Source organism: Netta rufina (assembly GCF_964035555.1).
Source record: "Netta rufina genome assembly, chromosome: Z".
Classification (NCBI taxonomy): domain Eukaryota; kingdom Metazoa; phylum Chordata; class Aves; order Anseriformes; family Anatidae; genus Netta; species Netta rufina.
Genome location: NC_140126.1, coordinates 6,134,695 through 6,162,596, shown reverse-complemented (window position 1 = coordinate 6,162,596; position 27,902 = coordinate 6,134,695). Strand labels below are relative to the sequence as shown.

The 27,902-nt window shown below is 56.5% G+C and overlaps 1 protein-coding gene across 4 annotated transcripts in view; it reads right to left on the bottom strand.

Annotated features, from left to right (window-relative positions):
• Positions 1-2,872: 2,872 nt before the first annotated feature.
• The window catches only part of CNTFR (ciliary neurotrophic factor receptor), a gene marked incomplete at its 3' end in the record, with an annotated part of 174,833 nt that continues 149,803 nt past the window's right edge, over positions 2,873-27,902 (bottom strand). For 2 of the 4 annotated variants that reach the window (XM_084304801.1, XM_084304800.1), the window contains 6 exons: positions 24,112-24,229; positions 23,158-23,324; positions 15,919-16,082; positions 5,917-6,097; positions 4,722-4,866; positions 2,873-4,082 (listed from right to left, as the gene is read on the bottom strand). In XM_084304801.1, coding sequence (XP_084160927.1) covers position 4,082; positions 4,722-4,866; positions 5,917-6,097; positions 15,919-16,082; positions 23,158-23,324; positions 24,112-24,229 — 776 coding nt within the window. Of the gene's footprint in view, positions 4,083-4,720; positions 4,867-5,916; positions 6,098-15,918; positions 16,083-23,157; positions 23,325-24,111; positions 24,230-27,902 lie in introns of those variants that run through there. The other 2 variants (XM_084304802.1, XM_084304799.1) reach the window with 1 other exon arrangement.

Here is a 27,902-nt window from a genome sequence, read left to right as displayed (position 1 = left end):
GCCACTGGGGAAAAAAAGCCCAGGGAGGAAGGCTACAGCCCTCCAAGGGCATCCAGTGCTACCTCTCTGTCGGAATAGGCAGTTCCAGAACCAACATCCTATGGTTTGGGGAGGGATCTTGCATTTTGCTGGACTTGGCACCACTGCAGGATAGGGACTCCGGGCTCCTCCAAGTCGACTCCTTTTGCATCCTCGCCCCTCACAGATGCTGCCCTTCACCCCCTGACCCTGGGCACCACCTTTCCACCAGCTCCTGCTGCTCTCACCTCCTCCCCCCTCTCCCTGGTGCTGTGAGGGGGGAGGATGCTTGCTCCTCGGGGACCAAAGCTGTGCCCGCACAGAGGAGCAGCAGCTCTCCTGTGCCAGCTGGCTCAGCAGCTCCCACCTGGCGCTGCTACCTGGCTCAGCAGGAGGCACGCACGCTGTGGAGCTATCTTGGTGTGCCTTCTGCTTTCACATCCCCCTGCCTCGCCGCTCTCATCCGAGACTGGTGCTGTGCCAGGGCCAAAACACACAGCACTGTGTCTGCTGCTCCTCCTCCGCCCACCAAAGCGTGGTACCCCATGGAAGCCCGAATTCGGCTGCTCAGCCATTCCTAGAAGTGAGGCGACTTCCTGCTTCCTATGGGGCCACATAGCAAGGATCCTGCTTCCCAGCCACCTCTTCCCGAGACTATTTTCCTGGGAAGTGCAGCACGAGGCTGCTCTCCCCTCAGCCATGGCCAAAAACACTTCCTGAGGTGGGATTTACTGCCACGTATGTGCTGGGAAGACGCAGGGACCCGTTCCGCCTGGCTGATGTATTGGATTTCATGTTATACGATGCACAGGTCTCTCCGAGCGCTGTAATTCCCTCTTTCTTCCTGTATGGATTTATGCTGCTAAGTGGATGGATTTTCTGCTTGGCAGGGACGCTCCCCTGGGACCTCCCCGAGTTAGAAACATCTCCGCACATCTGTAGGCAATATCGCCGGGGCACCTCACGAGCGGGCTGTCACGACACCCCTTGCTTTATGGACTGCTGCTGGATCCGGAGGGGCTGACAAAAAGATCCTGCAGCCGGCAGTGGGACCCCAGGTGGCAGAGGGTGCCCAGAGCCAGGTTCAAAAGCTGCCGCTCCCCACCAGCTCCTCATTCAGTTACCCTGGGCAGCAGGAGCACTGGTCCCCTGGCCCCTAAAACATCTTGAGGGGGTGAGGTTTCCTCTGTTTAATGCCAGCAGCCAGCCCTAGGAAGGGCTGGGAGAGCCTGGTGGGTTTGAAGGCAATCTGTCTGTCTGGGATGCTTCCCCCAGGCAGGGGCTGGGCATGACATTTTCTTCCCTGCTAAGAGATGTCCCTTCCCCCTGCCCCGAGAGCCATCTGCTATGGTAGATTAGCCTGGCTTTTAACGCTGTGAATCCATAATTAGTGCATAATTAATTACCAGATGTTTTTAACACTAATGAAACATTAATAAATGACGGAGGCATGTTGTCTGGTAATGGGACATTAACCAGTGAACCAAGGCAGCGCTGTCTGAGCCGGAGGCAGGGCTGCGTGGTGCTGAGCTCTCCTCTGATAAAGCCCCAGCACAGCAAAACCCACAGTGAGCACCTGGTGGGTGCTGGCAGCTGGCTTTGTGCTGCCTTCAGGCTTTGCAGATCCAGGGATGTGGTTATTTCAATTCACTCTGACTGTCCATCTGCTCATCCATCCATCCATCCATCCATCCATCCATCCATCCATCCATCCATCCATCCATCCATCCATCCACCCATCCATCCATCCTTCCCTCTTGGGAGGTGTGAGATCTGGGGTCAGGTACCCCAGAACACAAAGGCAAGGCCAGGTGAGGGTAGCACACATCGCTCCCCATCCCTCCCTGCAGATCTGGAGAAATAGGAAGGTAAAGGGACCTGTGGTGTGCTCTGAGCTGGGACCAGCTGTGCACAAAGGTCCTGAGCCCCTGGGCATCTCCACCATAGGCTCAGTGCCCAAAACCCTCAGCTTTGCACTCCCGTGTGGCTGGTGGCCCAGATGGAGAGGTGCTGTTGGGACACAGGGCATTAAAATTTGGCCATGCTGCAGGTGGTGCGAGCTGGTCCCTGCTTTGGTCTCAACTGTGTCTTGTGGTTCCCTCCCTTCCTTTGCAGCCCCCCAAAAGACACCGCTCCCCCCAGAAAATGCTGCTCCATATACTCACAGATACGTGTGCCCACCGGGCACCAAAGCAGAAGGAAACTGAGGCACAGCCCTTGTCCCCAGGGCTGCAGTGCTTGGGGAAATTTGGGTGCAGACCCATTGCACCCCGCTCCACTCCTGATCCCAAGCCACCAGTGCAGGCTGTCCCCATACCCTGTCCTCGTCAGCCCTGCCCTTGATAGATTTTTAATTCAGAGCATCTGGGCCACTGCCGTTTTTCTGATGTCAAATTATTAATCAGACAAGGAAAGTGCATTAATTGGGACTGTGTCGTCTCCTGCCTCTGGAGATGCCTCCAGCCCTCCATCCTCCTGCCTCCCCAAAAGGTGACAGGGTACGGCCAGAGCTCAGGGACATGGGGGATCCCCCAAAACCCAGAAATGGGGACCGGTGGCACGCGGCCACCTCCCTGGCACAGTGTGGGTGCCACACGAGGTGGTGACAGCCATCCTCTTTTCATCACCAGGAGTTTCCAGGGGTGGGTACCCCCCCAAGCATCCTTACACCTTCTCGGGATGTCCTGGAGGCCAGGTTTTGGGTTCCTCCCAGGGAGGTGGTGCTGTCTCTGTCCCTCTCCCTACTGTCCCCACATCCTCCCCATCATAGCCAGGACCGTGCCTGGGTGCGGGGAGCCAAACCCACCCAGCCAGAAGGGAAATAACGCCCAGGGCTGCCAGTGGTCATGAAATGATCATTTAATGAAGACCGTCTCTCCTGGTGCATGTGTGTGTGCGTGTGTCTCTGTGGGCTTTTTTTTTTTTTTCCTTCTTCTCTTTTTTGTTTCTTTTTCTTTTTTTTTTTATATATATACATCTATAAAAAATTCAAATACAGCATGTCAACAGTTGGAATACTAGGACGTACGGTATTAAATACTGCGCTTGGGTGCGGGCAGGGACAAGAGGAGCTGTCTTTACAAAACAGGGCCTGGGGTGGGGCGGGGAGGAGAGCAGAGCAGGACCGGGGACAGCCGGGGACAGCGGGGGACAGGTCTGCAGGGCACCAGCTCTAGTGGGGACAGCAGAGCTATTCTTATTTTCTCAAAGAATTAAGACAAAGACATCAATGGAGGCGATTCCCTGTATCCAACGTGGTTAAAAGAGCGTGGGGGTGTGGGGACGGGGGTGATGAAGGCTCCTCTGGGTGCTGCTAGGGGCTGTCTGGAGGGGCAGGCGCTGGGTTGCTCTTCCAGAGGGAGCTTGGGCTTTTATCATTTTTATCCCCATTTCAAACCCAATTTTTTTTTTTCCCATTAAGAACGAGCCAGCTCCCTACTCCTCACCGCACTTGTGAAAGCCACCAGTTCATCCTTCCACTATCCCCTGGGAGGGGACCGAGTCCCCACCCTGCACTCCTCTGGCTTTCCCGTGCGGTCAAGAGCTCGCGGTGACGAGTCCGGTCCTTGGGGCTCCCCCCATGGCCGTGGGCTGGGAGCATCCCCCAGAAATGTCCCGTCCCCTCTTCCGAGCACGCTGTCACGTTGTCACCCGCGTCCCGGCGGCGCGGTGGCGTGGCGGTGGCACGTCTTTGGCGTGGCGGGTTAGCTGTATGAGCGATGGCGGGGCTGGCCCGCGGGGTCCCGGGGCTGCGGCACGGTGCCCGGGCTCGCTGCGCCTTGCTGGGAGCAGGGACAGGGCGGGTGGCAGGGGGACGAGTGCGTGTCCTCGCTCTGGGCTCGGCGAGGTTTTCGGGGCAGGTCCCCGGGGGCGGCGGCAGCGGCGGCGGCGGCGGCGGCTCTGTCCTCCTCCGCAGCGATGGCGAGAAGCGTGATACGTCCTCAACGTGTGCAAAATCGAAGAGATAAGAGACTCAAACCGGGAGGGAGGCGGAGGGGAGGGCGGTGGTGGCGGTGGCGGTGGCGGTGGGAGGTTGTCTCCGCTGGGCTGTGACGGACGGGGATCTGTGACGGGGAGGAGAGGGGTCACCGGTCTTGCTCCAGGCTCGGCTGTGCCCGGCCACCGACACTGGTGGCTCTGGGGACACGCTGAGAGGACTCTGACCTTTTCCCAAGAGGAAATTCACCTGTGCATCCAAAATCCCCATATCCTCCTCCCAGGGCCAGACTCTGTCTTTGCACCCCTGGCTGTGTGCCACCGCCTCTCCCACTGCCACCTCCAATGTCATGCCAGAGGGGAGCAAAAAACCCTGCACCCATGGGTGCTCCTCCGTGGGCAAGTGACAGGCTGTGGCACTTCGTGGGTGGCACGCACACACCCCCAGGGCAGTGGTGGCACATCATTTATGCCCCATCGCTGCTGAGCACGAGGGGTCTAAGCCCGACCCCTTTGCAGGGTTTGGGAAAAGAGTTTGAAAAGACATTTTGAGAAATTCCCATCAGAATGCCTGATGTGGAAAAGCAGCCAAATTCAGTGCGTTGACCAATAACTGCAAACACACCCCAAATGCCTCATACCCAATGCTCCTCACCCACAGCCTGCTTAGTGCCCCCTTCCCAACCATGTCAGAGCCCCTCAACCCTCCATGACCCCCCCCAGCACCCCACCCCATCTCTCACCCCTCCGATTTGGGCCATACTCACTAAATAAAGAGGACACCATAAGCAGCCAAGACCAGTCCAGCTGTCCAACACACTGCCACGGCCCCGCTGCCCACCACGGCCCCCTTGTCGCAGATTTTAGTGGTGGGGGGTGGCACGAAAGAGGAGGTGCTGGTGCTCGTCGTCTCTGTGGGGAAGGAGAGCAGATGGTGAGGGGAGGCAGGGCACCCCAGGATGCATCCCATGGGGATGTCCCCAAATTGCCCCTTGCTGAGCTGGGTGGCTGGGATGATGAGTCAGGGGATGGCATGGTCCACGGGACTTTCACTGCTCTCACACAGGACCCAGAGGGTCCCAGAGTGCCCCCGGTGCACCATGCCCATGCTGGCCCTTCCCTGGTCCTACATAGGACCTGCAGCCACCCTGCTAGCATTATCCCGAGCCCCGCTGGGATGCCAGCCAGCAGTGTGGCACACCCCTGGGTCCCCAAACTTGTGTGTTCCCTTCCAAGCTGCCTCATGCCCCGCAGCCACCTGCTGTTAATCTCATCCAAACCTTGCTGGGACCCAGCCCTATACTTGGACCAGGGACCCCCACCCCGTGCTCCTGGTGCCATCAGGGGTGGTATTTGCATTTTGCACACACACCCCCTCCCTGTGTGCACATCTGGCCAGCTGTGCACGCACTCCTGGCTGGGAAAACACCCTGTGTGTGCTCACACACGCACACACACACGCATGTGTCCCCGGCTCCTGGCGCTTCCCTGCCTGCCCCCAGTGCTTCCCAGCCAGCCTGCAGCTGGTGCCAGTGGGGGGAACCGGCGCAGGGCCTGCTCCCATCCTTCTGGGAAGCCGAGGGCTGATAACATGCATTTGGACACGGTCCCAGCCCTTTCCTAGAAACAGAGGCTTGTTAACTTCGTGGCTTTTATTTCTAATTGGCATCGCTCCGAGCCATTGTGCGGGGTCGGAGGTGTGGAGGGGAGAGGTAGGACTGGAGAAGGGGGGGTGGGGGGGGCAGCGCTCCAGAGAATAATAATAAATCCCAAGCTTCGCCGTGGCGCTTGGAGCATCCCGGTGAGGAGGATGCCAGAGGCAGGAGAGCTGAGTCAGCACTTTGTGGGACACTGCCTGACCTGCTGCCGGGGCCACAGAGGGGCTGAAGGCATGGGCTCCCCAGGGCTGGGGGGTCTCCATGGCCAGGACCCCTGGGATTTTGTGCCATATGGGGGTTTTACCTGTGATCTGGGCCTCCGTGGTGAGGTGCTTGGGCTCCTCCGTCCAGGGGGTGGCATGGACAGCCACGCTCCAGTCGCTCCACGTGCCGATGTCGTTGTCTTTGGCGGCCACCTGGATGATGTACTCCTTGCCTGCGTAGGCATCCGTGATGGTGTGAGACGTCCCGTCCGACAGCTCGACCTGCGGGCAGCGGTAAGGTGATCAATGGGTTTAGTCCTATGGGGTTATAAAGAGACCTCACGGCACTTTGGTGCCATCGTAAGGAGAGGATATCAGGCTCTTCCAGCAAAAACGCAGAAGAAGGGTGTTAAGGGCTGGGCTTGAAGCTGGCTGTGCACAAAAAGCAAGAGGCAGGGAGTCAGCCCTTGCACCCTTACCCCTGACATCCTCTGAGCCATCCTGAAGGCTTTTCTGGGGAGATTTTGGCCAGAGGCATGAGCACTGAGCCCAGCACAGGGGTGCGGGGGGAGATGCTCCAGCTGCAGCTAAGCCAAGGGTGCAGCGAGGCTCCATCCTGCTCCCGGATTTGCAGAGACAGAGTGGAGCTGCTTCCTCTAGAGGTCACCAGAAACTAGTAAATGCGCAGGCAGGCTCCGCTCGGACATGTTGGGACGCTGGGACCCACGCAGGAGGGACAGAGGAGGAAAGCTCCGCACCCACACGACCTGCTAGGGATGGAGCCGGGCTGCTCGGGGCTTATGGGGTCACCAAAGGGACCACTGGAGGATCACATTGCAGAGGCTGTGCTGCGCACCACCACGAACCCTTCTTTGAGATTAAAGCTTAATACCCTGCTGGCTTCGTTTCCCATTTGCCCTGCCCTTGTGTGGGGCATGGGGGGCACCCAACCCCTGAGTGGCCATGGGCGCCCCTCTGCACAGCCCTTTCCTCCCCCCACACCCGGCTGATGCAAACCTCCTCCTCTGCAGACACGTGTTGGCAATAAACATGTCTGGGGATGAGGATGAGGGCTCTGATGCAGCCCATCTGCTGGGGGGGAGGGAGGGCACGGTGCTTGGCCTCACAACCTGCTGATGGCTTCTAGCCCAAGCGTGGTGTCGAGGTCCCAGTGTTTTTGGCCAGCTCTGGGGACGGGGATGTGGAGCAGGGCAGGTGCCGCAGCAATTTTTGTGCCCGGTGAGCCCCAGCACCCAGCCAGGGCTTGCAACTGGAGTGCAGGAGCAGGAGCTGCTCCCACCTCACCTGCACAGCACGTCCAACACCCCAGCACAGATTTAACCCTTCTGACTTACAAACCTCACCCGCCAGCTTTCACAGCCACTTTGGGGATCCCCACCAGCGAGGGGGGGACCCCTTTGTCCGTGTCTCTCTGTAGGCAAAAGCCTTTCTGCCCCCGTTCCCTCCTCGAGCACCGCATCCATCCCTCCGCACGCCCGGCTCTGCGCTCCCAGCTGCTCGCACGGCCCGGCCGGCTCGGAGCCCCACATCTGCAGCACATCTGCCGGCACGGAGCAAAGGGCCTCCCGCCGCCCGCGAGGCGCGAAGCTGCTACCAAACCCACGGGGGAGCAGGGCGAAAGGCATGCATCTGTCCCACCGATGCGTTTTTGGGGCTGTATATGGGGGACGCTGAGCCCTGCCTCTCCTTGAACCCGAGGCTTGGTGCTGGTGCAGTGCAAAGAGGGGGTGCTGGCAGCTATTTGGGGTGCCAGGCAGGGAGCTTGCAGGTTTTGGGTTCCTCCTGCAGGCTTTGGTGTTTGGCATCATTCAGCCACGCTCTGGGGGCTGAGCCACCGCGGGTGCCTTTAACGCTCCGATCATGATCCCGAGGCACGCAGCCCTAAAACCGCTCCAGCACAGCTGTTGCTACTCCTAGGCTGGGATCAGAGGTCAGAGCGTGCCATGGTGCCTGTCCCCTGTCCCCTGTCCCCCCGTCACCCCGCTGCTTGATGTCGGGAAGAGCGGTTGGAGCCGTGCCACGGCAGCGCCGGGTGTCACCACTCATTTGGGATGCCGGCGAGATGAAAGGGGCCACGGCTGCGGGCTGCCGAGGGCCACCCCAGGGTGACACTGACCCCAGGGGTGGGCAGGAGGCAGCCCCAAAGGACCTAAGGGGCAGGGCGTGACTGCAGCCACCTGCACGGAGAGATGCCTGTACGGAGGGTGCTTTGCATAGGGCAGGGGCAGGCAAGTCCCCAGACCCCGGTGTGGCTCCGTGCTGGGTTTTCCCATTTCCAGCATGCTGGAGAGGCAAAAAGCCAGCCCTGGGATCACACGTGCTGCTTCTCAACTCAGAAACAGGGTCAGGCTTCTAGCAGCCCTCTTTAGTGGCTCATGGTCCCCAGCACTGTCCATGCCCAGCATTAGATACTCGCTTCCCAGAGTGGGCAGAGACATCCTGTCCTGCAAGAAAAGGGTTTTAGCCCATTTTACTTACAGGATAAGTGAAAAGGGAAATTCTGGGAAGTCTGGGAGGGTGGGGAAATGAAGAGGAGGATGCCAATCCCTCCTGCAAGACTCAGCTGAGCATCCTCCAAGTTGCACTGGGTCTTTGCTGAGACCCACACCAAACCCACCCAGCTCCAGCCCTCCTCTGCCCCAAACCCAGTCTGGATCAGGGTGCCCAGCAGGGTCAGGCTCATCCTGAGCAGAACATCCCACCAGGCTGGGAAGTAGGGTGCTTGTGAGGACGTGCTGGGGTTATCCAGCTGCCTTGTGGGTTTTTTAGGGCTTTTGGCACCCTCTGAGCTGTCCTGCCTGCTCTCTGACCAGGGTCACAGCAACCCTGCTGAGGTCCTGATGGTTGCTGCTCTGTAGGATTTTCTCCATCCTGAAGAGCCTCACAGCTCCCTTCCACTCGGGAGCAATTCCTGCTGCCCCCAGGGTGCAGCCAGTCTGCAGCCGAGTGTTTGCAGATGAGCATTGGTGGCACGATGGGGTCAAGGCTGTGCCTTGCCCGGGAGGATGCTCCCTGGGACCCAGGCTGGAGCATCTTGCTCGTGGGATCTGGGATGATGCTGCCCTAATTTTTTTAGACAACAGATGAAAAGGGAAGGCAGAGATTATGGTATCCATTTCTCCTGTATACAGGATGCCCGGAGCTGTAGCTCGTGATCTGCAAGTGGCATTTCTGAGCTGGGCAGCTGGAGGATGCATCCAAGAGGGGACAGCTTTGCTGTGGTGGCTGAGAAGTCCCTGGGTGGCTGAGCACAGAAACGCTGCTGCAGCAGATGGGAAAGCACGCAGGGAGCGGGTCCAACTGGACACAGACAGGGAGAGGTGGGGGGGATAGGACTGGGGAGGTCGTGGAGGGATGGATGGACACACAGCATCAAAGGGAGAGGGAGAAATTCCTTAATCCGCGTCCCTGCCACACAGAGACAAAAGTTGGAGGAAGGCTGTGCATGGTAATTTTTTTTGGATGGGGGGTCTGCATTTTGCAGCCTGCCTTTGTGCACCTGCCAAAAGTCACTCTGGCTGGCTGTGAAGCGCTGCCCAGATTAATGAGGGATCAGTAGCCAGTGCAATGCAGAGCTATTAGCATTGGAAAAAAGAGAGAGAGGGAGAGGGAGAGGGAGAGAAAGAAATGAAAAAAAAAAAAAAAAAAAAGCCCTTGAACACAGTAATTAAGCCGACAGCTTGCCTAGGACAGCATGGGCTGGCATCCCATCCCTTGCCATGGCCACAGACCCCCTGAGCCCATTCTGGGGTGTGTTGGGAAGCAGTGGAGGGGGTGATGGGGGGGGATCAGATGCCTCTCTGAGCATCCCACATGAAAATGTGTTTGCAGCTCTGCTTTCCATTCCTTAACACCTCCTGCTCTCCTGTGTCACCCACAGGTGACAAGGATGCTGGCACCCCTCCGTCCCACAGTGTAATCCAGCACTGACCTGTGAGGCTGGGACTGAGCAAACCCCAAAACAGACTTTGAGCTCCTGCTGGATGATCCCCTGGGTGCCCTCCCGGCAGCACCACCTGCCCCAAAGCTAAGGGGATGTGCAAACTGTCCCCAGAAAGGATAGAAAGCCTAACTATTTCCCTTCCTCCGTGGAAGAAGAAATCCACTGCTCCACATCAAAGGACAATTCGCTTTGCTGCCATCTTCACCCCATCCTTTTAGACACGGAGAGGCAGCCTCTGTGCACGCCTGCAAGGCTGACAACCTGAGGCTGTCTCCTTCTATCATGTGCTGATGCACCACTGAACTTCCTAGATTTAGCTGGGATGGGTGGGCTTCAAGTCAGAAGGAAAAACAGATTTTTGGAGAGGAGAGAGTGTGGATACAGTGAGCACCAAACCCTCTGTGTATGCTAGTGCAGAGACCACGCACCTACCCCAGGTGTTACATTGATCCTGGGCGAGCCTGGCTTCCCCAAAACAAAAGAAGCACCCCGGCTCTTGCAGGACTGAAGCTTCTCTGCTCACCCAGCCTCCACCACGACTCACAAGCATGGGAATGCAGAAGGAAAAGCCATGAGTGACCATCCAGAGCACAGCCTAGGTCTGACAAGCACGGTGCCTCCTCGGGGGTCTCCCCAGGTTATCCGGGATAATGGGGGAGCCAGGACCAGGAGGAGGATGGTGCTGCCATCAAGCTGCGATGAGCTTTGTGGGATTTGCTCACGTTATATGGGCAGCTGCTGGTTTAGGTGCCTTCATTCTGCAGAGCCCCAGGGGGACCTGCTCCTGGTGGGCTTTGCCCTGCCCCAAACCAGGGTTAACCTCCCCGAGCTGGGTCACAGCAAACAGACACTGATGCCTGTGAAACGATGCAGTCAGTGGCAAAGAGAGGTTTTGCTTTTCCCCTTCCACAGCCACGTCTGGAGATCAAATAGGTCTGACATTAATTACTCATAAAAGAGCCCCCAAATGCCTCCCTCCCTTTTCTGCAGCACTGCAGGAATCGGTTTGGCTAACTCCAGACAAAACTTTCTCCCCGGTCTCTGGAATAACTGAAAGGTGGGGAAAAGAGAAGGACCCTCCTTCCCCTCTGCTTCCCCTCCGCCAGCCGGGTAGCAGAGGAGCCCAGCGGGGTCTGAGCCATCGTCCCTGCTGTCACCCCACTGTAAAGGCTGCTGTAACACTGCTGCGCGCCGCCCAGCCCCAGCCATCAGCCTGGGAGGACGAGATATTGCAGGGCTCCTCCGCAGCCTGGCTTGTCTCACACCAGATGAGGCTGAATGGCTCCCTTCTGGCTTAAAATAAAGAGCATCTTTGAAAGCGCAGCTGTAATCTCGTTAATAATGGGACTCTTTCTCCGGATGCGCCTTCCCCTCCTGCCAAGTGACAACTGTCTGAGCTCGCCGCCACAGGAGGATGGGGTCTGGGATGCTTGGGGCACTCGGCACCGCTCTCCAGGCAGTGCGAGATGCATTTACCACGCAAAACCCTCCTCCTGCTGCTGGGGCTGATGCAGTGGCCTGGGGGAATACAGCAGACGTGCCTCCTACCCTCATCCTTCCCTGGAGCCCCCTCTAGCCCTGCTTATCCCATACCAAGCTGCAAGCAACAATTCCAGCCTCAGTGTTTCACTCCCTCATATTAATTCCCCTCCTCCTTTCTTTTTTTTCCTTTTTTTTTTTTTTTTTTTTTTTTTAATCAGTGACTTTGCAGCCAGGAGGGGAAGGGAGAGAAGTGCTGCAGTAAAAGCTACCAGGCGTGAAGCTGTAACGGCGCTGGGTCAGGGTGACCTCCCTGCCAAGGTTGCCTGGAGAGGAATGGAAGCACAGGCAAAGCAGCATGGCAGATGCAAACGGGCACAAAGAAGTGTGCCCGGTGCCAAGTGGCATTGCTGCCACCCCGGTGGGGACGTGGCTGCAGGTCACTCTGATTGCCTTCCCTCCCCTTGCCCGTCACGGGTTGCGTTAGGACATACTAGTGGGTTATGTCAGTCTGTGAGATTCACACGTTTGACCAAAAATGTTGCTTTGCCTGGGGAGATGTCCCTAAACCTGCCCTGGCTGTCACCCTGCATCAGTCCCTGAACAGACCCCTGCTCGTGGCCCCAGCTCCTTATGTCCCAGCATGGCGTGAGGGCCTCTGCTTGCTCTTCTAAAGAAGGATGTTTCCAGCCTTTGCAACTGCTCACGGACGTGGCTCTAATGCTTCCAAAACAGAAGAGGAAGGAGAGAACCCAACCACATTATTAGCTTTAAATATCTCATGACCTTTTACTACAAATCTCAAGATCTGAGGCGCAGCCCGCCTCACGGTTCGTTAACATTTCATGTTGTCAGCACGACCAATGGGTTCAACTAGACTTCTCGACGGCATCTGCAAATTGCTGGCAACTCACCGGAGGAAATCCTCCCTTGGCCTGGCCGCCGGCTCAAGAAGTACCTCTGAGCACCGCCAGGTCCCCGGGCCATGCACTGAGCCCACCAGTGCTCAGCGCACGCTGTCTCTGTAAGAAACGGGAATGAGGAGGTCCTGACCCAGCTCCCAGCAGGAGCAGATCTGGTGCACGAGCCATCCCGGACTGCCCTAAAGTCCCCTGGGACATCCCTGGCCACGCAGCCACCTGCGGGGACGCGCGCACGGCCGGGGAGCCGCCTGCCCTCCTGCAGGGAGCTCGGCTGTGCGCGCGGAGATGGCTGCTGTTGTGAGTTAACCGAAGGAGCCTGTAAAACCAGAAACAGGCTATTAGCAATCCATTAGGAAAGGGTATCCAGTTCCAGCCTAGGTAATCCATTAGAGGAACATCTGAGAGCATTAGGAGAGCTCGCTTGGGGCCAGGATGGGGCTATAAAACAGAAGAGGAAACCATGCTAATCTGGCTTGAATTACAAACTTAAAAGCAGGAGAAAAATAAAGGATACCCTAAACATTTAATGTTTTATATTTAGGAGACAGAACGTGAGATTCTGCCAAAAAGAGAGAATAAAGAAACCTGTTTAGGCTACAAATATCCCATCTCTCTTCTGGCAGGAAGGAAACTGCCAGCCCCAATTCCAGAAAGGGAAGTTGCTCAGCTTTCTGGGCGAGCTCGGTGCCAGAGGGGAGTCAGCGTCCACCTGATCTGACACCAGGTCTTGTGCCACATTTGTGCCCTGAACAGAGAGGAAAAGCTGGTGGCCAGGTTCAGTGGTGTTTCTGCGAGGTGGTATGATGGTTCTGGTGCGAGGAGCATCCTGCACACGTGGACGCTCATCATCTCTCCGCGCTAATAAATCCCAGAGCGCACACTAATAACTCCCAGAGCAAACTCCAACACGAGAGCTGCTAAGTGGTCTGAGCGGAAATGCGCTGCTGAGCCAGGGAAAGGGATGCTGAGGCGCAAATGCACCTTTGCAAGCTCTCTGCCATACCAGGGAGGGGACAGGGGTCCCCGCCGTGTCCCTTGCTCTGCACATCCTGGGTTGGACGCCCAAGCATCACCAGGCTGTCCCCGGGGGGGCTGCGGGTGCGTGCTGATGGCTAGCTGGCCCAGCAGTGCTCTCGATAAGATCCACTGCTCCCGCCACGGACGGTTTCATCTTCTGGTGCCAAGGCCTGGCATTATTAAAATCCTGAAAGGAAGAGCCTGGGAGAAAGCAGACGCTGATTGAATCAGGCCCTACGGTATTCGACAGCTCGACATCCATCTGATCCTATTAGTGCTCATTCAGTCCTGTCTGCCGAGGTGCTGTGCATAAATCAGCCCCTGCACAGATAATGGGAGATGGAGGGGAGGAAGGAGAGCTGCTGCTTCTGCCAAGAAACGCCACGTGCGAGCACGGACGGCTGTGGCTCTGGCCAGTCCCTGGTGCTCCCTTGTAGCTGTGCTCCCACAGGGATGCAGGACATCCCCACGTGGCACCCAGCCCGCCAGGAGAATTAAAACTGCGCTGTGCAAATATGAATCCTGCTGCATCCTATCTCAAGGCACCCGTCTCACGGAGGAGAGACCACCACCTCAGGACACGTGGGGTGGCTGAGCCGGGCTTGGTCCCACCAAGCCATGCCCTTCCCTCTCCTGGGCTGGATTTTGGGGTATGGAGGTACCCTCAAGGTGCCAGTGAGCAATAGATTTAGAAAAGCAGAGCTCAGCATGGCTTGGCTGTGCTCACAGCATGCCAGCACCACAGGGGTCACTTCTGGGGGCAAATCCCTGCATTTGCAGAGTGCCCATGTGGGCTAAGCAGGGCTGTGTCTGCTTGATCAAGGGGGCCCAGGGCTCCGGCTGCTGCAGCACTGCCATCCCCGGTGTTCAGGAGCTGATTGAATTAGGCTTCGCAAATAATTCATCTGATGAATAGTGGCAGTTTTCCTCAAATCATCCACAAATCAGATTTTTCATTACGCAGCCGGGAGGGTAGGGAGTCAGAAAGCAAGGCTGGTAGCTCGCTCGTTGAATGTTTGCACTCACTCACCGAGGAAATTATTCCCCAAACACACTTCTCCACCAGCCAGTGACTGGGAAAACGTGACTCACAAGGGGTCACAGATTACAAGTGGCACCAGAACCACCATGCCCTCATGGGATGCGGAGAGAGGAGCTCTTCCAGCTCTCCATGCACCCACCCAGAGGACTGCTCTCCCTCCCCAGCTCAGGGCATCTTTAGTAAGGAGAAACCAAGTTTTGACTGCCCTGAAGTTGCCTTTTGCAGCCAGGGTGCCTTGCCACCAGTGTCCCCAGTACCTCCCACGAATAATGCTGTGTGCCTGAGAGCACTGAGGGAGATGCCACGCTGTCCCCTCAGAGGCACAGCTCCCAGCACCTTCTGGTGGAGGCACCAGCCAGCCCGAAGGTGTCGAGGCAGGAGGTGGCTTGCTGGCACTCATCACGAGGACCAGGCTGTGGCAGGGGAAAACATCAGCTTATTTCCCCAGCAGTTTCACAAGATGAACAAATTGACATTGCATTTCATATTTCCCATGCGTTCTCCCCATTTTTCCACGATTTGAACGTCTACCCCCCAAATGGAAATACTGTCCCCAGCAAGCGAATATCCAAACTCCCCCATCACTGCCTTACCCTGGCGGAGCGCTTGGCGGCTGCTCTCTCCCTCTCCATGAGAAGAGAAAGGCAAGGAGAGACAAGTGGAAGAAACCTCTCCCAGCCCCTGTCTGGTTTTCAAAGCTGTCAGCAAAACGCTTCAATCTGAAACAAGACCCGTGTCGCTGCCTTATCAAAGGAAAACAACAGAAAGAGAAAAAGCCGCTGGGATGACGATGAATTACAGAGACACAAACATGGCACAAAGCCTCTCGTCCCCTTTTTGAGATATTTTTCTCCCTAAGAAGAGCTGCCTGGCAGAAAATCCCGCTTGGCTCCGCAGCGCAGGTGAGCTCCCCGGGGACCAGGTGTTGGCTCCTATTTGTCTTTTTTTTGGTGGGGCAAAATGGCTCATCAAGCAAAAAACTGCTACGCTTGCCTAATTGGCTTTCCTCTGGCCCAGCTCAGCAGAGAAGGGATGTTGGATGAGACATGCCAGCGCGGCAGCACCTCTCATCCAGAGGCAGATTGCTTTCCTTCACAAGTGGAACATGCAAGCAGCGCACGGAAAAAAAAAAAAAAAAAGCAAAAAGGAAAAAAAAAAAAAGCCTGTTCGTTATCTTCCTGCAGCTAACAAATGAAATCTGTCCTCCGGGCTGCCAAGGATTTCACTGACATTTTTTTTTTTTAAAGAAACAAGAAATAAAAGTAAGAGGGACGATAACATCACGGCAACCGCTCCGTTACCAACTGTGCTCTGAGTTACGGCGAGCGGTATTTTATCTTCAGTTCAAAATCTAAATGTGGCAGAGGCACATTTAAATGCAGTGACATTTATACTTTGAATGCCTTTTACATCTCGTTGGCAGGTTTTATATAGAACATATGTATGGAAAATAGATACAGGCCACGGATTAAAATGAGGAGAGGGGAGAGCCTGCAGAGCACATTTGTAGGCAGAATGTGACTTGAAAGAAGGAGGGAGAGAGGAGGGAGGAGGGAAAGGGAGAAGAAAAGGGGCTGTGCTGCCTGGGCAGTAAATAGACGTGTTTCAGTCCCTGACCACTCGTTGCCAGCACATCCCCACGTTGCCACCACGCTGCCTCCTGCTCAGCATCACTTACGTGCTGCCACTGGTCCAGGATGAGGGGCCGATACCGCAGGAAGAACTTGAGTGGGAAGGACTCGGGGTCGGGCCAGGACGAGGGGTTTTGCCATGCCACCTCCAGCCGCCGGGGGTTATTGGGCACGGGCTTGGCCACCACGCTCTCTGGAGGATCTGGCTTTACTGGAAGAGAAAAGATTGGGTGTTAAAGCCCAGGTGATGGCTGATGAGACACAGAAAAACACTTTTTGTGTCCACAGGCCAGGTCAGGGCCATGGCTGTCCTGGTGCAGAGTCACCACTACCACGGAGATGTCAGTGGTGGCTGAAGCAAACTGCAGCCCTCGTCCCCACTGGTACTGGGGTCACAGCAAGGAGCCCACCAAGCCCAAACCCTGTTTTTTCCTTGCTTCTCCTGGCTGCTGGGAGTCTGACCCACCATCACACCTGCTCATCTCACAGTAACAAGGCAGAGTTTGGCCCCTGATTTAGGGCCAGGGATCCCAGGTGTTGGCACATTGTATGCACAGCAGGCAAAGGACTGATGCTCACCTTCCACCCCAGGTCTCTCTCACCCCTGCTCTGCTTTAGGAACAGGGGGGTATTTTCTCATTTCCTAGCATGGATTTCAAGAGAATATTAAATGACTGCTAGCTATGCAATGTGCTTCATTGTTGCTGCTACTTTAAAGTGCTGGGAGCAAACGCTGTGATGCACGGCATTGCCTGCTGCAGGGTGAGCCCTGCTCCTCACCAAAAGTCTGCTCAGCTCCCAGCAGCTCAAGCTCCCACTTTGTAATAGCAAAGCCCTAAAAAGCCCAAAATACGGGTTGTAAAGGGATCTGGCAGGCTGGCTGCAAAGCACATCCCTCCTGAGGAGCTGTGCATGGGGATGTCCTGCAGGCTCTGCTGTAGGCTTGGGGCAGCTGGGGTGAAGGGGGCTGTCTGTGTGCTCTGAGAGCAGTGGTGCACATGAGTCCTCGTGCTCCAGGCATGTTCTCAACATCCCCCAAATCCACACGAAGTATGCGTGAAGAAACTGTCACCCCTGGCCTGAAAATCCCTGGATTAAGCAACGTAGCCCCGTTCTGAGCACCTTGAGCAAAAGCTGGTGAAGGCACTAGCACCGATCTCCACTCCCAAGCATGGAGCAGGGATGCCAGGGCCAGGAGGAGCCCATCTCAGTGCGGTCACCCCAAAGAAGGTGCAGCAAGGGGGAACCCCACGAGGCAGGCAGGAGCTGCTGCGGAGGGATGATTTGCTGGGACTGCAGTGCTGAGCTACTCCAGATGGCTGTGTAATTCCCCCGCTCGCTTTGAATCCCTGGGCTTGGGCTGGACATCAGCTTCCATCGACAGGGCCTTGGAGTCCAAACACATACGGAAAAATATAAATCCAGCGCTGGCTCGGCGGGCTGGGTTTGCAAAACAAAAGTCTGTTTGGCTGAATGAATGCAGATGACTGCAAACTGCGGCTCCCCGGTAAGGCATGAAAGCACTGGGGTGGGGATGGCCGCGATGGGGTGTCAAAACTCTTGAGCTGGGCCCTGGTGTAAGGCAGGGGACTCAGTTTTGCTTTTTGGTGTGAAAACACAGAGCCCTGGCAGAGGGATGCTCGAACACAGCCATGCCAGTGCCATGGCAGGTTGGAGAAGAGCAAAAGACGGTGCCCTGATGCTGAGGGGGGAGCCAGCCCTGTATTTTGCAGGGATGTGATCCCCTCACATGGGTTGGTGTCTGTCCCTGGCCATGAGGGAAGGCTGTCCTGGCTCTGAGCGTGCACAGCAGAGCTCCTGGCTGCAGCGAGCCTTCAAACGGCGCCGTGTTGATGGGAAAACCAGCAGTCCCCAGCACGAGGGCTGCGGCAGCCTCCCCACGTGTCCCCCCCCCATCCGTGGGACTCCTGCCCAGGCTTGTGTGAGGCACAGCAGTGCCAGCCCCTCCAGGAGCACAACGCTGGAGCCGCTCCTGCCACGTCCCTCCAGCACAGCGGGGATGCCAGGATGTGGGGCCCCACATCACCTCTTGCACCTCATCCAGAGCTTGACCTTGAAGGAGTCCTTCATCCTCCGCAGCATCCCAGGTCCCTGCTCCCCACACAGGGACGAGCACTCTGCTTTCCCCCGGCCTTTGTCTGCCCAGTCCATTTAGAGAGCAAATTGCGAGGCAGGGGCTGTCTGGCTGTACATCAGTGAGCATAATAGAGCCCTGTCTTCAGTGCGGGCCCGCAGGCAGTAATGCAATATAAGCAATAATAGTAATAATAATAATGGACGATGGGCATTAGGCTGAGCACTGGTTAAGCGGCCACAAAACCAGATGTAACATTATCCCACAGAGCTGACGGAGCATCTCCAAACATTCCTGAGAAGGAGACATGGGATTTGGCCAGGCCGCAGCTCACAGCTCGTCCCGCTTCACTTTCAGGATGAGAAAGGGCCCAGCAGTTATCTCTGTGTTTTGCTGTCAGGCCAGGCTTTTCCTAAAGCTCTGCAGGCTCACACAGGACCACAAATATCTATGGAAGGAGGTGCTGCCTGAGCCCCCTCGACCACCGGGCACCCGTCCTCCCACCCCGCACTGAAATGAATCCCCTGCGGCCGTTAAATATCCCCTGGCATTTTCTCCGAGAAGAACGATATTAAACTCTATGTCTTAGCCAAATGTCAGTCTCGCTAATTTAATTCTGCCTCCCTAAGTAGTATGAATTGAACTGACCTTCTGCCTAGGCAACTGTATACCTGTGTTCAGGGACTGAATTCCTCACAGAGGCGGGCACATTCGTCCTCACGCAGCCCCTCTGTGATGCTCTGTGCTTTAATCACCCCAGAGCCACAGCTGGGAGCAACTTTCCCAAGGTGACACAGGGGACAAGGGTGGCAGATGTGGCAAGGCACCCATACCTGCATGGCCACCTTCCTCCTGTCCCGAGCACTGTCTCGTTTTTCTAAACCGCTCCATCCCATCAGGCTGGCATGGGGTAAGGCAGGAAACCCTGTTATTAACCCTTTGGCTCATTCACAAAGCCTCCCAGCTCTTTGGGGTACAATTCCCCCTTGCTGGGTTTAGCACCCAGCAAACCTTTCTGCTCTGCCTTGCTCAGCTCTGCCCATGCTCCCAGGGCGGCTGCAGCCCTGCCTGCTCTCGCCATCTCGCCAGCCCAGAATGATCAATGCTACCAGGATGCTATATGTTTAATGATGTGTATCTCCTGCTGCTAATTTGCCCCAGGCTCCCATTAGGAGGAAGGCAGGCGTTGCCACCAAGGCAGGATGCTGGCCTCGTGGTGATTGTCCCTGCTTGGCTGCAGGATGCTCATGCCAGCTGTGTGGAAGGGGGGGATACATCCTGGAGGACCATTGATGTTCCCACACTGCCCCAGTCACGCTGCCTGGCATCTTCTTCTGCCTCCAACCCTGCTCCTCTCCTGCTCTTCCAGCCCCTCTCCCACCTCCTCCTGTCTTAGGGCCAGAGCCCTGATGCCTGCAGGGCTTTGCGCAGCCTTGCCCTCCCCACGCTCACCTTTATTAATATTGATACCTTTGCAGAAAACATAATTATGAAAAATATTGCCAGCAGCGAGCCAGGGAGGAAGGCAGCCCGAATGTCCTCGAGATGAAAGATGGGGGCCAGAGGGCTGGAAACCCTCTTCCAGCCATCACTGGAAATGGAAACGCAGAGCAGCCCCTCGCAGCTGGCTGCTAATAACCGGCACCACGCGACCGCCAGCAAGGCATCGGCTCGGGATATCAAAAGAAAGCACCAGTCATTTTCCACTCAATTAGAGTCATCTTCCGAGCAGCTGGGGAAGGGATTTTCTGCTGGGGACTCTGGTGGGGGAGGAAGGAAGCAAAAGCAAAGGAGGTCACTTCTTCCCAAGGGTCTTTTTGTGACCGGTCGGCGGGTGGTCCCAGCGGGGAGCAGCCTTGGCTCTGCACTCACCCTGGCTCCAGGCTGGGCATGAGAGCAGGATTTGTGCCTGGCCTCGGATGCCTCTGTCCTTCGGAACCAGTGAGCCAGTGCAATGATTTTGTCCCGAGACATGGGTTTTTCTGCTCCTCCACCTAGCAGAGCAAAGCTCAGTGTAACCTTAAAGATGAGAGCTCAGCTTGGGTGATGCTGGTGGCATCTGCTGGGTGCCACTGGCTGTGCTGGGACACAGGCTCACCCCTGCACTATGCATTTGCAGCTATGGAGAGGAGACCCCAAAAAAAGGTGCAGACATGCTTGTGCAAGGAGAGCAGGCAGGCTGAGGCTCTCCTCCCACTCAAAGTCACCCAAGCAGAATTGCTTGGCAAAATGTACTAAGGCAGCGCGCTTGTTTTAATTGAAAACAACACCAGGAAGGCACAAGGAGAAGCTCGGTGACGGGTGAAGCTCGTGGTGGCTGAGTTCATCCTGAAACAACTCTGCTAAGCCTGTCAGCTGCCTGCTTAAATGCTTGCTCACCGCTGCCTCTGCGCTTCTTATGCACAGCAGCCGTAAAATATCCCAAGGAGGAGAATTTCGTAGCTGTGCAGAACGTGGAGATTTTAAGGCCAGAAGACAGCGAAGCTCCGTGCTGTCCCATCACCCCCTCCCCAAATGCCTTTGAGCATCTGCCACGGGGTGCTGGGGGTCTCATTCTGCTTCATCTGCTGGGACACATCTGGTTCCCCTTCATCCATCCCTCCGGGCTCTCTGGGTATAGGCAGCGATATCGCACCCGTGCTAGCAGCCGGCCTCGCTCTCTGCTCCTCTGACCCAGCTGGGTTCAAGCTCCTGGTCCGAATCCGGCTTGTGCTGGTGCTGGGATGGGTGGGCTCGCAGCCAGACGTGCTTCCCCAGGGGGGCTGCCCTTGTGTGCTGGAGTGGGGACGGGCAGATTCCTCCTCCCGAGGTGGTGCCGGCTGTTTTGCTCAGGAGTGGCACCAGATGTTTGCAAAGCCAGGCAGGGCATGGGTGGGATGCAGATGTTACAGGAGGATGCCCTGAACTCCTGCAGGAGGGAATGCAAGGAACTCGGAAAATGCAGCTTAATTGCTGCCCTGGGCCTGCAGGCTGGAGGTTACCTTCGTTTAAGGAGTGTATCTTCCACAAAGACAACAGTTTCCATTTAAAGACACCCAAATAGCTGGAACTCCACGTTTCCCTGCTAAGCTCCTTGCCTTGTTACTAGTATTTGTGCATCAAAGAATAGGAACTTCGGACATGGACCACAGCTGTGGGGACACAAAAAGACAGTCCCTGCTCCAAAATAATTTCCTCACTCCTGACACTCTGTTTTTTGTTTCATGTTTTCCAGCATTTGGGGTAGAAAGGGAAAATCTGGGACAGTGGTGGAGCTCCTCTTCTTGCACTCTGGCTCTTACAGCTGCTCAGGACTGGCACATGCAGCACATCCAAGGCGTTGACTGACTGCTGGCTGCACTTCAGGGATTCGTTTCTTTATTTCTCTGGTCCAGTAGTTGCCACATGTAACCAGAAAATTGTTTTTCAACTTGTTCCTGAACTCCTCTCTCCCATTTTTCCTGTTCTTCGAGAATGGACAACCTTGTCACTGCACCGGCTGCAATCTGCCTTTGGCTGGTGGCAAAATCCCCGTGCCCAGCTCCCTGCTTTGTCACTCTCCTCACTGAATTGCTTGCTCCACGACCATCCATCACTGCTGGAGGAGCATCAGCAGCAGGGCTGAGCTCTCCCTGCCTCAGTCGGTGCCAGGCAGAGGCTTGGCCAGCACTGCTGCAGCCCTGCAAAGGGCTGGGAGATAAGGCAGGACACAGGCATGGCTGTTATCACACTTGGGTTTTTACAGCTGCCCTGCAGGACTCTGCTGGGTGCTTACATCCAGGGTGCCGTGGGGTGCTCTGAGGACCAGAGCAGCCACGCAGGGTCAGCCCTGCCACCACGCCTGGGCTACACAAGCTATGCATGCACATGGGAGGGTTTGTTCTGCCTAGGGATGGGGAGAAGGGGATGGGATGCTGTAATTTTTCTTCCAGTTCTAATTCCTGTGACTCTGCTTCCAGCACAAAGAGCAAACCCCTATTTTAGGAATGCTCAGAGGAGCAAGAAAGGCAGTGCCAGGGACCACACAACTTTCTCAGCCCTCTGCGCCCATACACAGCAGTCCCCTATCAAGGAGGAGCACCAGCGGCCATAAGACACCTGGACCACAAGGGACAGGACTAGGCTAAACACCAGGCCACCAGTGGGACCACCATGTGCATCCTGCCCTGCTCCCCCAACCCTGCAGCCCCCCAGGTGAGTGCAGCAGGAGGTGCTCCAGGCACACAGCAGCAGTTCCCCTGCAGCCTGTGGAGAGGCCCCTGGTGGAGCAGGCTGTCCCCCTGCAGCCCATGGGTCCCACATGGAGCAGATCTCCACGCTGCAGCCCCCCCATGGGTGGAGGAGCCCCCAGTGGAGCAGGTGGATGTGGCCTGGAGGAGGCTGCGGCCCATGGAGAGCCCCCGCAGGAGCAGGCCCCGGGATGGAGCTGCAGCCCGTGGAGAGGAGCCCACGCAGGAGCAGGGGGTCTGGGGGGAGCTGCCACCCACCCGTGGGGGACCTGTGCTGGAGCTGTTTGCTCCTGGGGGATGGACCCTGTAGTATGGACAAATATCTGGAGCAGTTCTTGAAGAGCTGCTGCCTGAGGGCAGGCCCCGCAGGCTCAGTTTGGGAAGGACAGCATCCCACAGGAGGGACCCCATATGGGGCAGGGGCAGAGAGGGACCGTGAGGGAGAGGGACAGACCGCAGCCCCCATTGCCTGTTCCCTTGTGTTGCCCATGGAGAGGACATAGAAGAGGGTGAATATGGGGAGGGGAGGTGTTTTTAATTTGCTTTCAGTTTCTCACTGCTTTAGCTTGTTAACACCTTCTATTGCAAAAACACAATTTTGTTTCTCACAGCAATAGGCAATAAATTACATTAATCTCCCTACTCTGAGTCTGTTTTGCCCGTGATGATAACTGTTGAGCAACCTCCCTGTCCTCATTTCAACCCTTGAGCCCTTTTCATCTTATTTTCTCCCCCTCTTCCTTTGAGGAGGGGGAGTGAGAGTGCAGTTGTGGCAGAGTTTGGCTGCCCAGCAGGGTGAAACCACCACAGGGAGGGCACCAGGAGGATGCCAGCGTGGCTCCATCTCACGCCCAGGTAGGCAGAGGCTCCACCTGGAAAGCCTGGCCCTTCCCTGGCCCATCGCTCCGGCAGGAGATGCTGTGCACGGAGCAAGCCAACCCCAACACTGGCTCGGAGAGGCCAGGTTCTGCCGCGGAAGTTACCTATGGCGAACTCGTCAAAGGTGAGAGAGGTGGAGTTTTTGCCCAGAGCATTCGTGACTGTCAGAGTCACCTTGTACTTCACCGTCGAGAAGAGCTGGAGGTATCTGATGTGACACCTGTTTTTGGGAAAGATGTCCTTCTCGCAGACCATCTCTCTCGTGCCGTGTCTGGAAAGCAGGGATGAGAAGAGCTGTTAGCTACAGACCAACACTTGGGATGGGGATGCACACACACAGCTGGAGAGGAAGAGGAGGCAGCAGCAAAGCGGTGACCCCGCTCAGTCCACAGTTCCCACGTGCCATTTCCCCCACAGCCAAAGGTCTGCCTTCCTCCTGGAGGATGTGTTATCCTGGAAGCCTGCAGAGAGACCATGATGAAGGCCATCATGCTGGCCCCAAGCAATGCCTGCTGCTGGTCTTCCCCCACCGCACTGCAAGGATGAGACCCCACAGGGGATGATTCTGCCTCTCCTGTGGGAGGACCAGGCTCTCCTTTCTGCTGAAAAATAAGGCCCAAAAGCTAAGGCATGGCACTATAAGGGTTGTGCCAGGGTGGGGGTGATGCCATGCCATGGCCAAAACCAGCTTAGGGGCATTGCAGCCTGGCCATAGCTGGCACACTGCAGAAGGGAGCGTGGCTGTCCCAAACTTGCCAAAAAAAACCAGCAGGCACAACCTCCAGCATGGACAAGTGGTGGAGAGAAGATGGACTTTGGGGCACAGAAAGGGGATATGGGAGACAGAGGCTTTGGCAATCTCCTCTGGGCAAATGGGAATTTCTTGCGACTTTCTTTGAGAATTTGGATGTCCCTGCAGCACCATCCCCCAGGCCCATTTTTGGATACGGACCCCATATGCTCAGCACAGGTGAGACCCATGGCACCTTTTGGGACCTGCTCCAGGCTGCAGGGGACAAGTGCTTCCATTGCTGCACCCTTCCCTGATGGGCACTTACATGACAGAGATGTTGAAGGAATTGGGGATGTAGGTGGGGCTGGGCAGGTGCCAGCTGCAGTAGAAACCCTTCGGGTAGTTGTTGGACCGGCACATCAGCACTGGCTCTTTCGGGGGAGCTGCAGAGGAAAGAGAAAGGGGAATTATTCATCAAGTTGGGCTTATCACCAGCTCCTAAATAAGGGGATGTCCCTCCTCTCCCAGCTGGAGGGGGACATACTTTTCAAGGAGAGCCCTGGCGGTGTAAATCAGCTTGAAGCATGTCCCGTGTGTGCTGCTGAGATCCACCACGAGACCGTGCCTCGGACTGTGCAGAGCTGCTCACCTCCTCCCCCAGCAGGTCACCTGCTCTGATGAGATAAGGGGTGGCACAGGAGGTTGGCAGGTACGGGGAGAAATTATCTTCAAGGCAGCTACAGAGACATTTCTGATGGGGAGGAGGTGCTGCTCTCTTGACCCCATTAAGCTGCAGCGCTCACGGCTTTCTCTGCCACGTCCCTGGGGAGTGATAAACTTTGCGTTGAGGGATGATTCTCAGAAACCCCTGAGGTCCATAAAGGGATGGAGAAGGACCACGTCTGGCAAGATGCAGTGGAACAGCCTGAAGCCAGCAGGGAAGATCCATCTCTTCAGGAGGACTGGCTGTGTTAATGCTCGGCAGCAGCAGAGCATCCCAAGCCCATCACAGGGATGGAGGCTGGGTCCTGCATCCCAGGAGACACAGAGGCAGCCAGAAATGGGACAAGAGCACGCAGCAGGGAGCATCTACCTCTGGCCTTGTCAGATGGTCCTAGAGATTAGAGGCAGAAGGTTTTAAACGCAACCATGTGCTCACACTGCACTCAGCTTGCCCGGACATACAAGCACGCTGTGATCTTTGCAGGAGCACAGCCAGAGCCACGGGAAGTCTCTGTGAAATGCTGAGGGCTGGTGCCCGCAGGAGGAAACCTTTTAGCTGATACATTTGGCCCTTGCAGGTTGGTAAAATCATCTGAACTGATGCCAAAGTCGACTCCTCTCAGTACCTGGACCCCTGTGTTGCTGAGAGCAGAGGCGGGCACAGCACCGTGCCATGAAGTACCCAGGGATGAATGTCCTGGGGAAACGTGTCTCCTGTCCCCCAGGGGGAAACTGAGCCACAGGGCTTCACGTGCTCCATCACCTCAGGGCAGGGCTGGATGGAACAAGCAGGCAGCACAACAGCAAGATGAAGGAGGGGGCAGCAGGGCGATGAGGCTGCTCTGATACGGGGTGCGTGTTCCTCCTAATGGCTGTTTCAGCCTTCAGATGGCAGACGAAGGCCAGAGCTTGGCTAATGAGCCTCACAGGTAAATTATTCAAGCAGACCCTCTGCAGCGAAGCAGAACAGCTAATCGCAAGGCCAGAGACAAGGGCCTGCTCCCCGCTCCGGCTCCATCCTCCTCCTCCTCCTCTTCCTCCCCTGCCAGACCTTTAACCCTTTCCCTGCCCCAGCGGATGTCCCCAGGGTGAGGCTGGAGCAAACACAGGACAGCATCACCCTTTGAAGGAGGCAGCAGGAGGGCTCTGGGGAGGTTGTTTCGGAGGGGTGAAGGGGTGCAGGGGACTTCGGGACAGGCTTTGGTGTCCCAGCGGCCGCGCGGTGGCAGTGTGAGCTAACAGCACCCGCCTGGCACCCGGCGCACGGGGCTGGGGGCTGGAAATATGGCATTGAGGAGGGTGCTGGGGGGGATGCCATGGGCCTCTATCTGCTTGCTGCTGTGCTCAGCACTGGGCACAGCCTCCTGCATGACAGCAGGAGCCAGTTAGAGCCAGCCCAGGCTTTGGAGACAGGACCCCCCAAATTCTATCACGGTCCCATGCCCCCACCTGCGTGCTGCACTGCTGCCGACCTGCAATTGGCCCCACTGTGAATAATTTATCTCTGTTGTCCCCTCTATTGTGCCGGATCCAGCTCTCAGCAATCTGTGCCGAGGAGCCTGGGTTGGCCTCGAGTCCCTGGTTTGTTTCAGTGGTGAAAGGGGCCACCCGTGCCACTTCCATCCCCGCTCCGCAGCAGCCTGCAGAGGTGCCGCATCTTCATGAGGAAAACCTTTAGGATCCTGGGTACTGCACTGGGATAGGAGGCCCAGATGCACACCCCAGCCTCTGTGCTTGTGGCAGCTTACACTGGTCGGCTGTGGTGCCTCTAGCCAGCAAGAGGTGGAAGGGGAGGCCAGGAAGGGAGATGAAACCACCAGAGTGTCTCTGCCTCCATCGTGCCTAAGCAGCATCCTCAGCCCACAGCAGCCGAGGGGACACTGCCACACAAACCTGTCTCACCTCAGCTGTCACCCTCCCTTTCTGGGTGTCCCCCCACTGCCTGGGGATATTCCTGCAAGCTCTTTATTTCCAAAGAGCCATCAGTCCTGGAGCAACAGGCGTCTTGGGGGGGCAATGCAGATGGTGGCCTGCAACCCCCCTCCTCAGCAAGGAAAGGTCCTCGCCGGCACAGCTCATCCTGCCCATCAAGGGCTCTTACAGACTGCAAATAAAATAGCAGGCTCCAATCGATCCTGCGCTCCGTAATGCTGTCTTTGGAGGTGGGCCAGGCTGTCGGCCGATAGAGAGAGCAAGAAAGGCAGCGAAGGAAAACAAAGCCATCAAGGGAGCATTAGAGGCTTTTTCTGCCCTGAGGCCCACGGAGGGCTTTGGGCAGCGCCTCTGGGTGTGCAGAGCCCAGCTCCGACCTCTCCCATCCCACCAGGCTGATGTCCGGCTCTCAGCCCCCATTACCCCCAAATTCAGCCCCATTATCACATAGTCCCCTTGAGCCTGGGTGCTTACAGCCTCGGTGTCCCACAGCCACCCGGCACACGGGCACTTCTCCGGGGGACACGGGAGCGGCAGCACGCAGCATCCCTAATCCTGGCAAATATTTACTTCCCTGTCGCCTCGTGGAGCTGCCGAACTCTGTCAAGGCAGAGCTCCTTCCCTCTCGCTGCAAACATTGCCTGCCCTCTCTAATCTGTCTATTAACCTCTTGCATGGCAGGAAGCCACTTCTCCCACGTGCTCTGCTGACGTCCTCTCTGCAGGCCCAGGGTGGTTGATACCCAGTCCCCGGTTGCTTCCCGGTCCCCTCGCCCCCTCTGCACAGCAGCTTGGGCTCTTGCTGCAAAAATCTTGAAGGGGTGAAAGGGCTCATCCCTCTTGCAAGCCGTGCAATGCCCCTGCAAAATGCAGAGCTCTGCCAGGCAGTGAAATCTGCTCCATCAGGGTCACCGGCACTGCAAACCCCACAGAAGTCCCATGGCAGGAACGGGGTCGCGTTCCCCATCACGTGCTGCCCTGGGCTCTGCATCTCTTTGACTGCTGTGTCTGCAGCCCGTTGGGAATTGCTGCTGCCTGACCAGTGCCAGCACCTCTGCCTGGCTGGTGACAGCGCAAGGACAGCCCCTAGGATGAAAGCAGCCCCGGATGCCCTGGCACAGACACAGGGTTTTGTCTCTCTCGTCACCTCTAAAGCCCAGTTGTCTTTGTACCCCGAGTCCCACGGTGCAGGGAAAAAGTGTAACTGATCCATTTTAGAAACCACTAAAAATGATCTACAATAGCTTTTGCTAGCCCTGCTAGGTCATGAGATAATGGACATTAAAATTGTGGCATTTTTATATATAGAAAAGTTATTTTAGGTCATTTTTAGAGGTTTCTGAAATGGATCAGTTATAATTTTCCTCTCCCGCTGAGGGCTGAATGTACTAAAGATGCCTTGTTCCACAGGTGGAGGGATACAAAAAAATAGTACCCATAAAACTTTTAAGAGGCCTCTAAA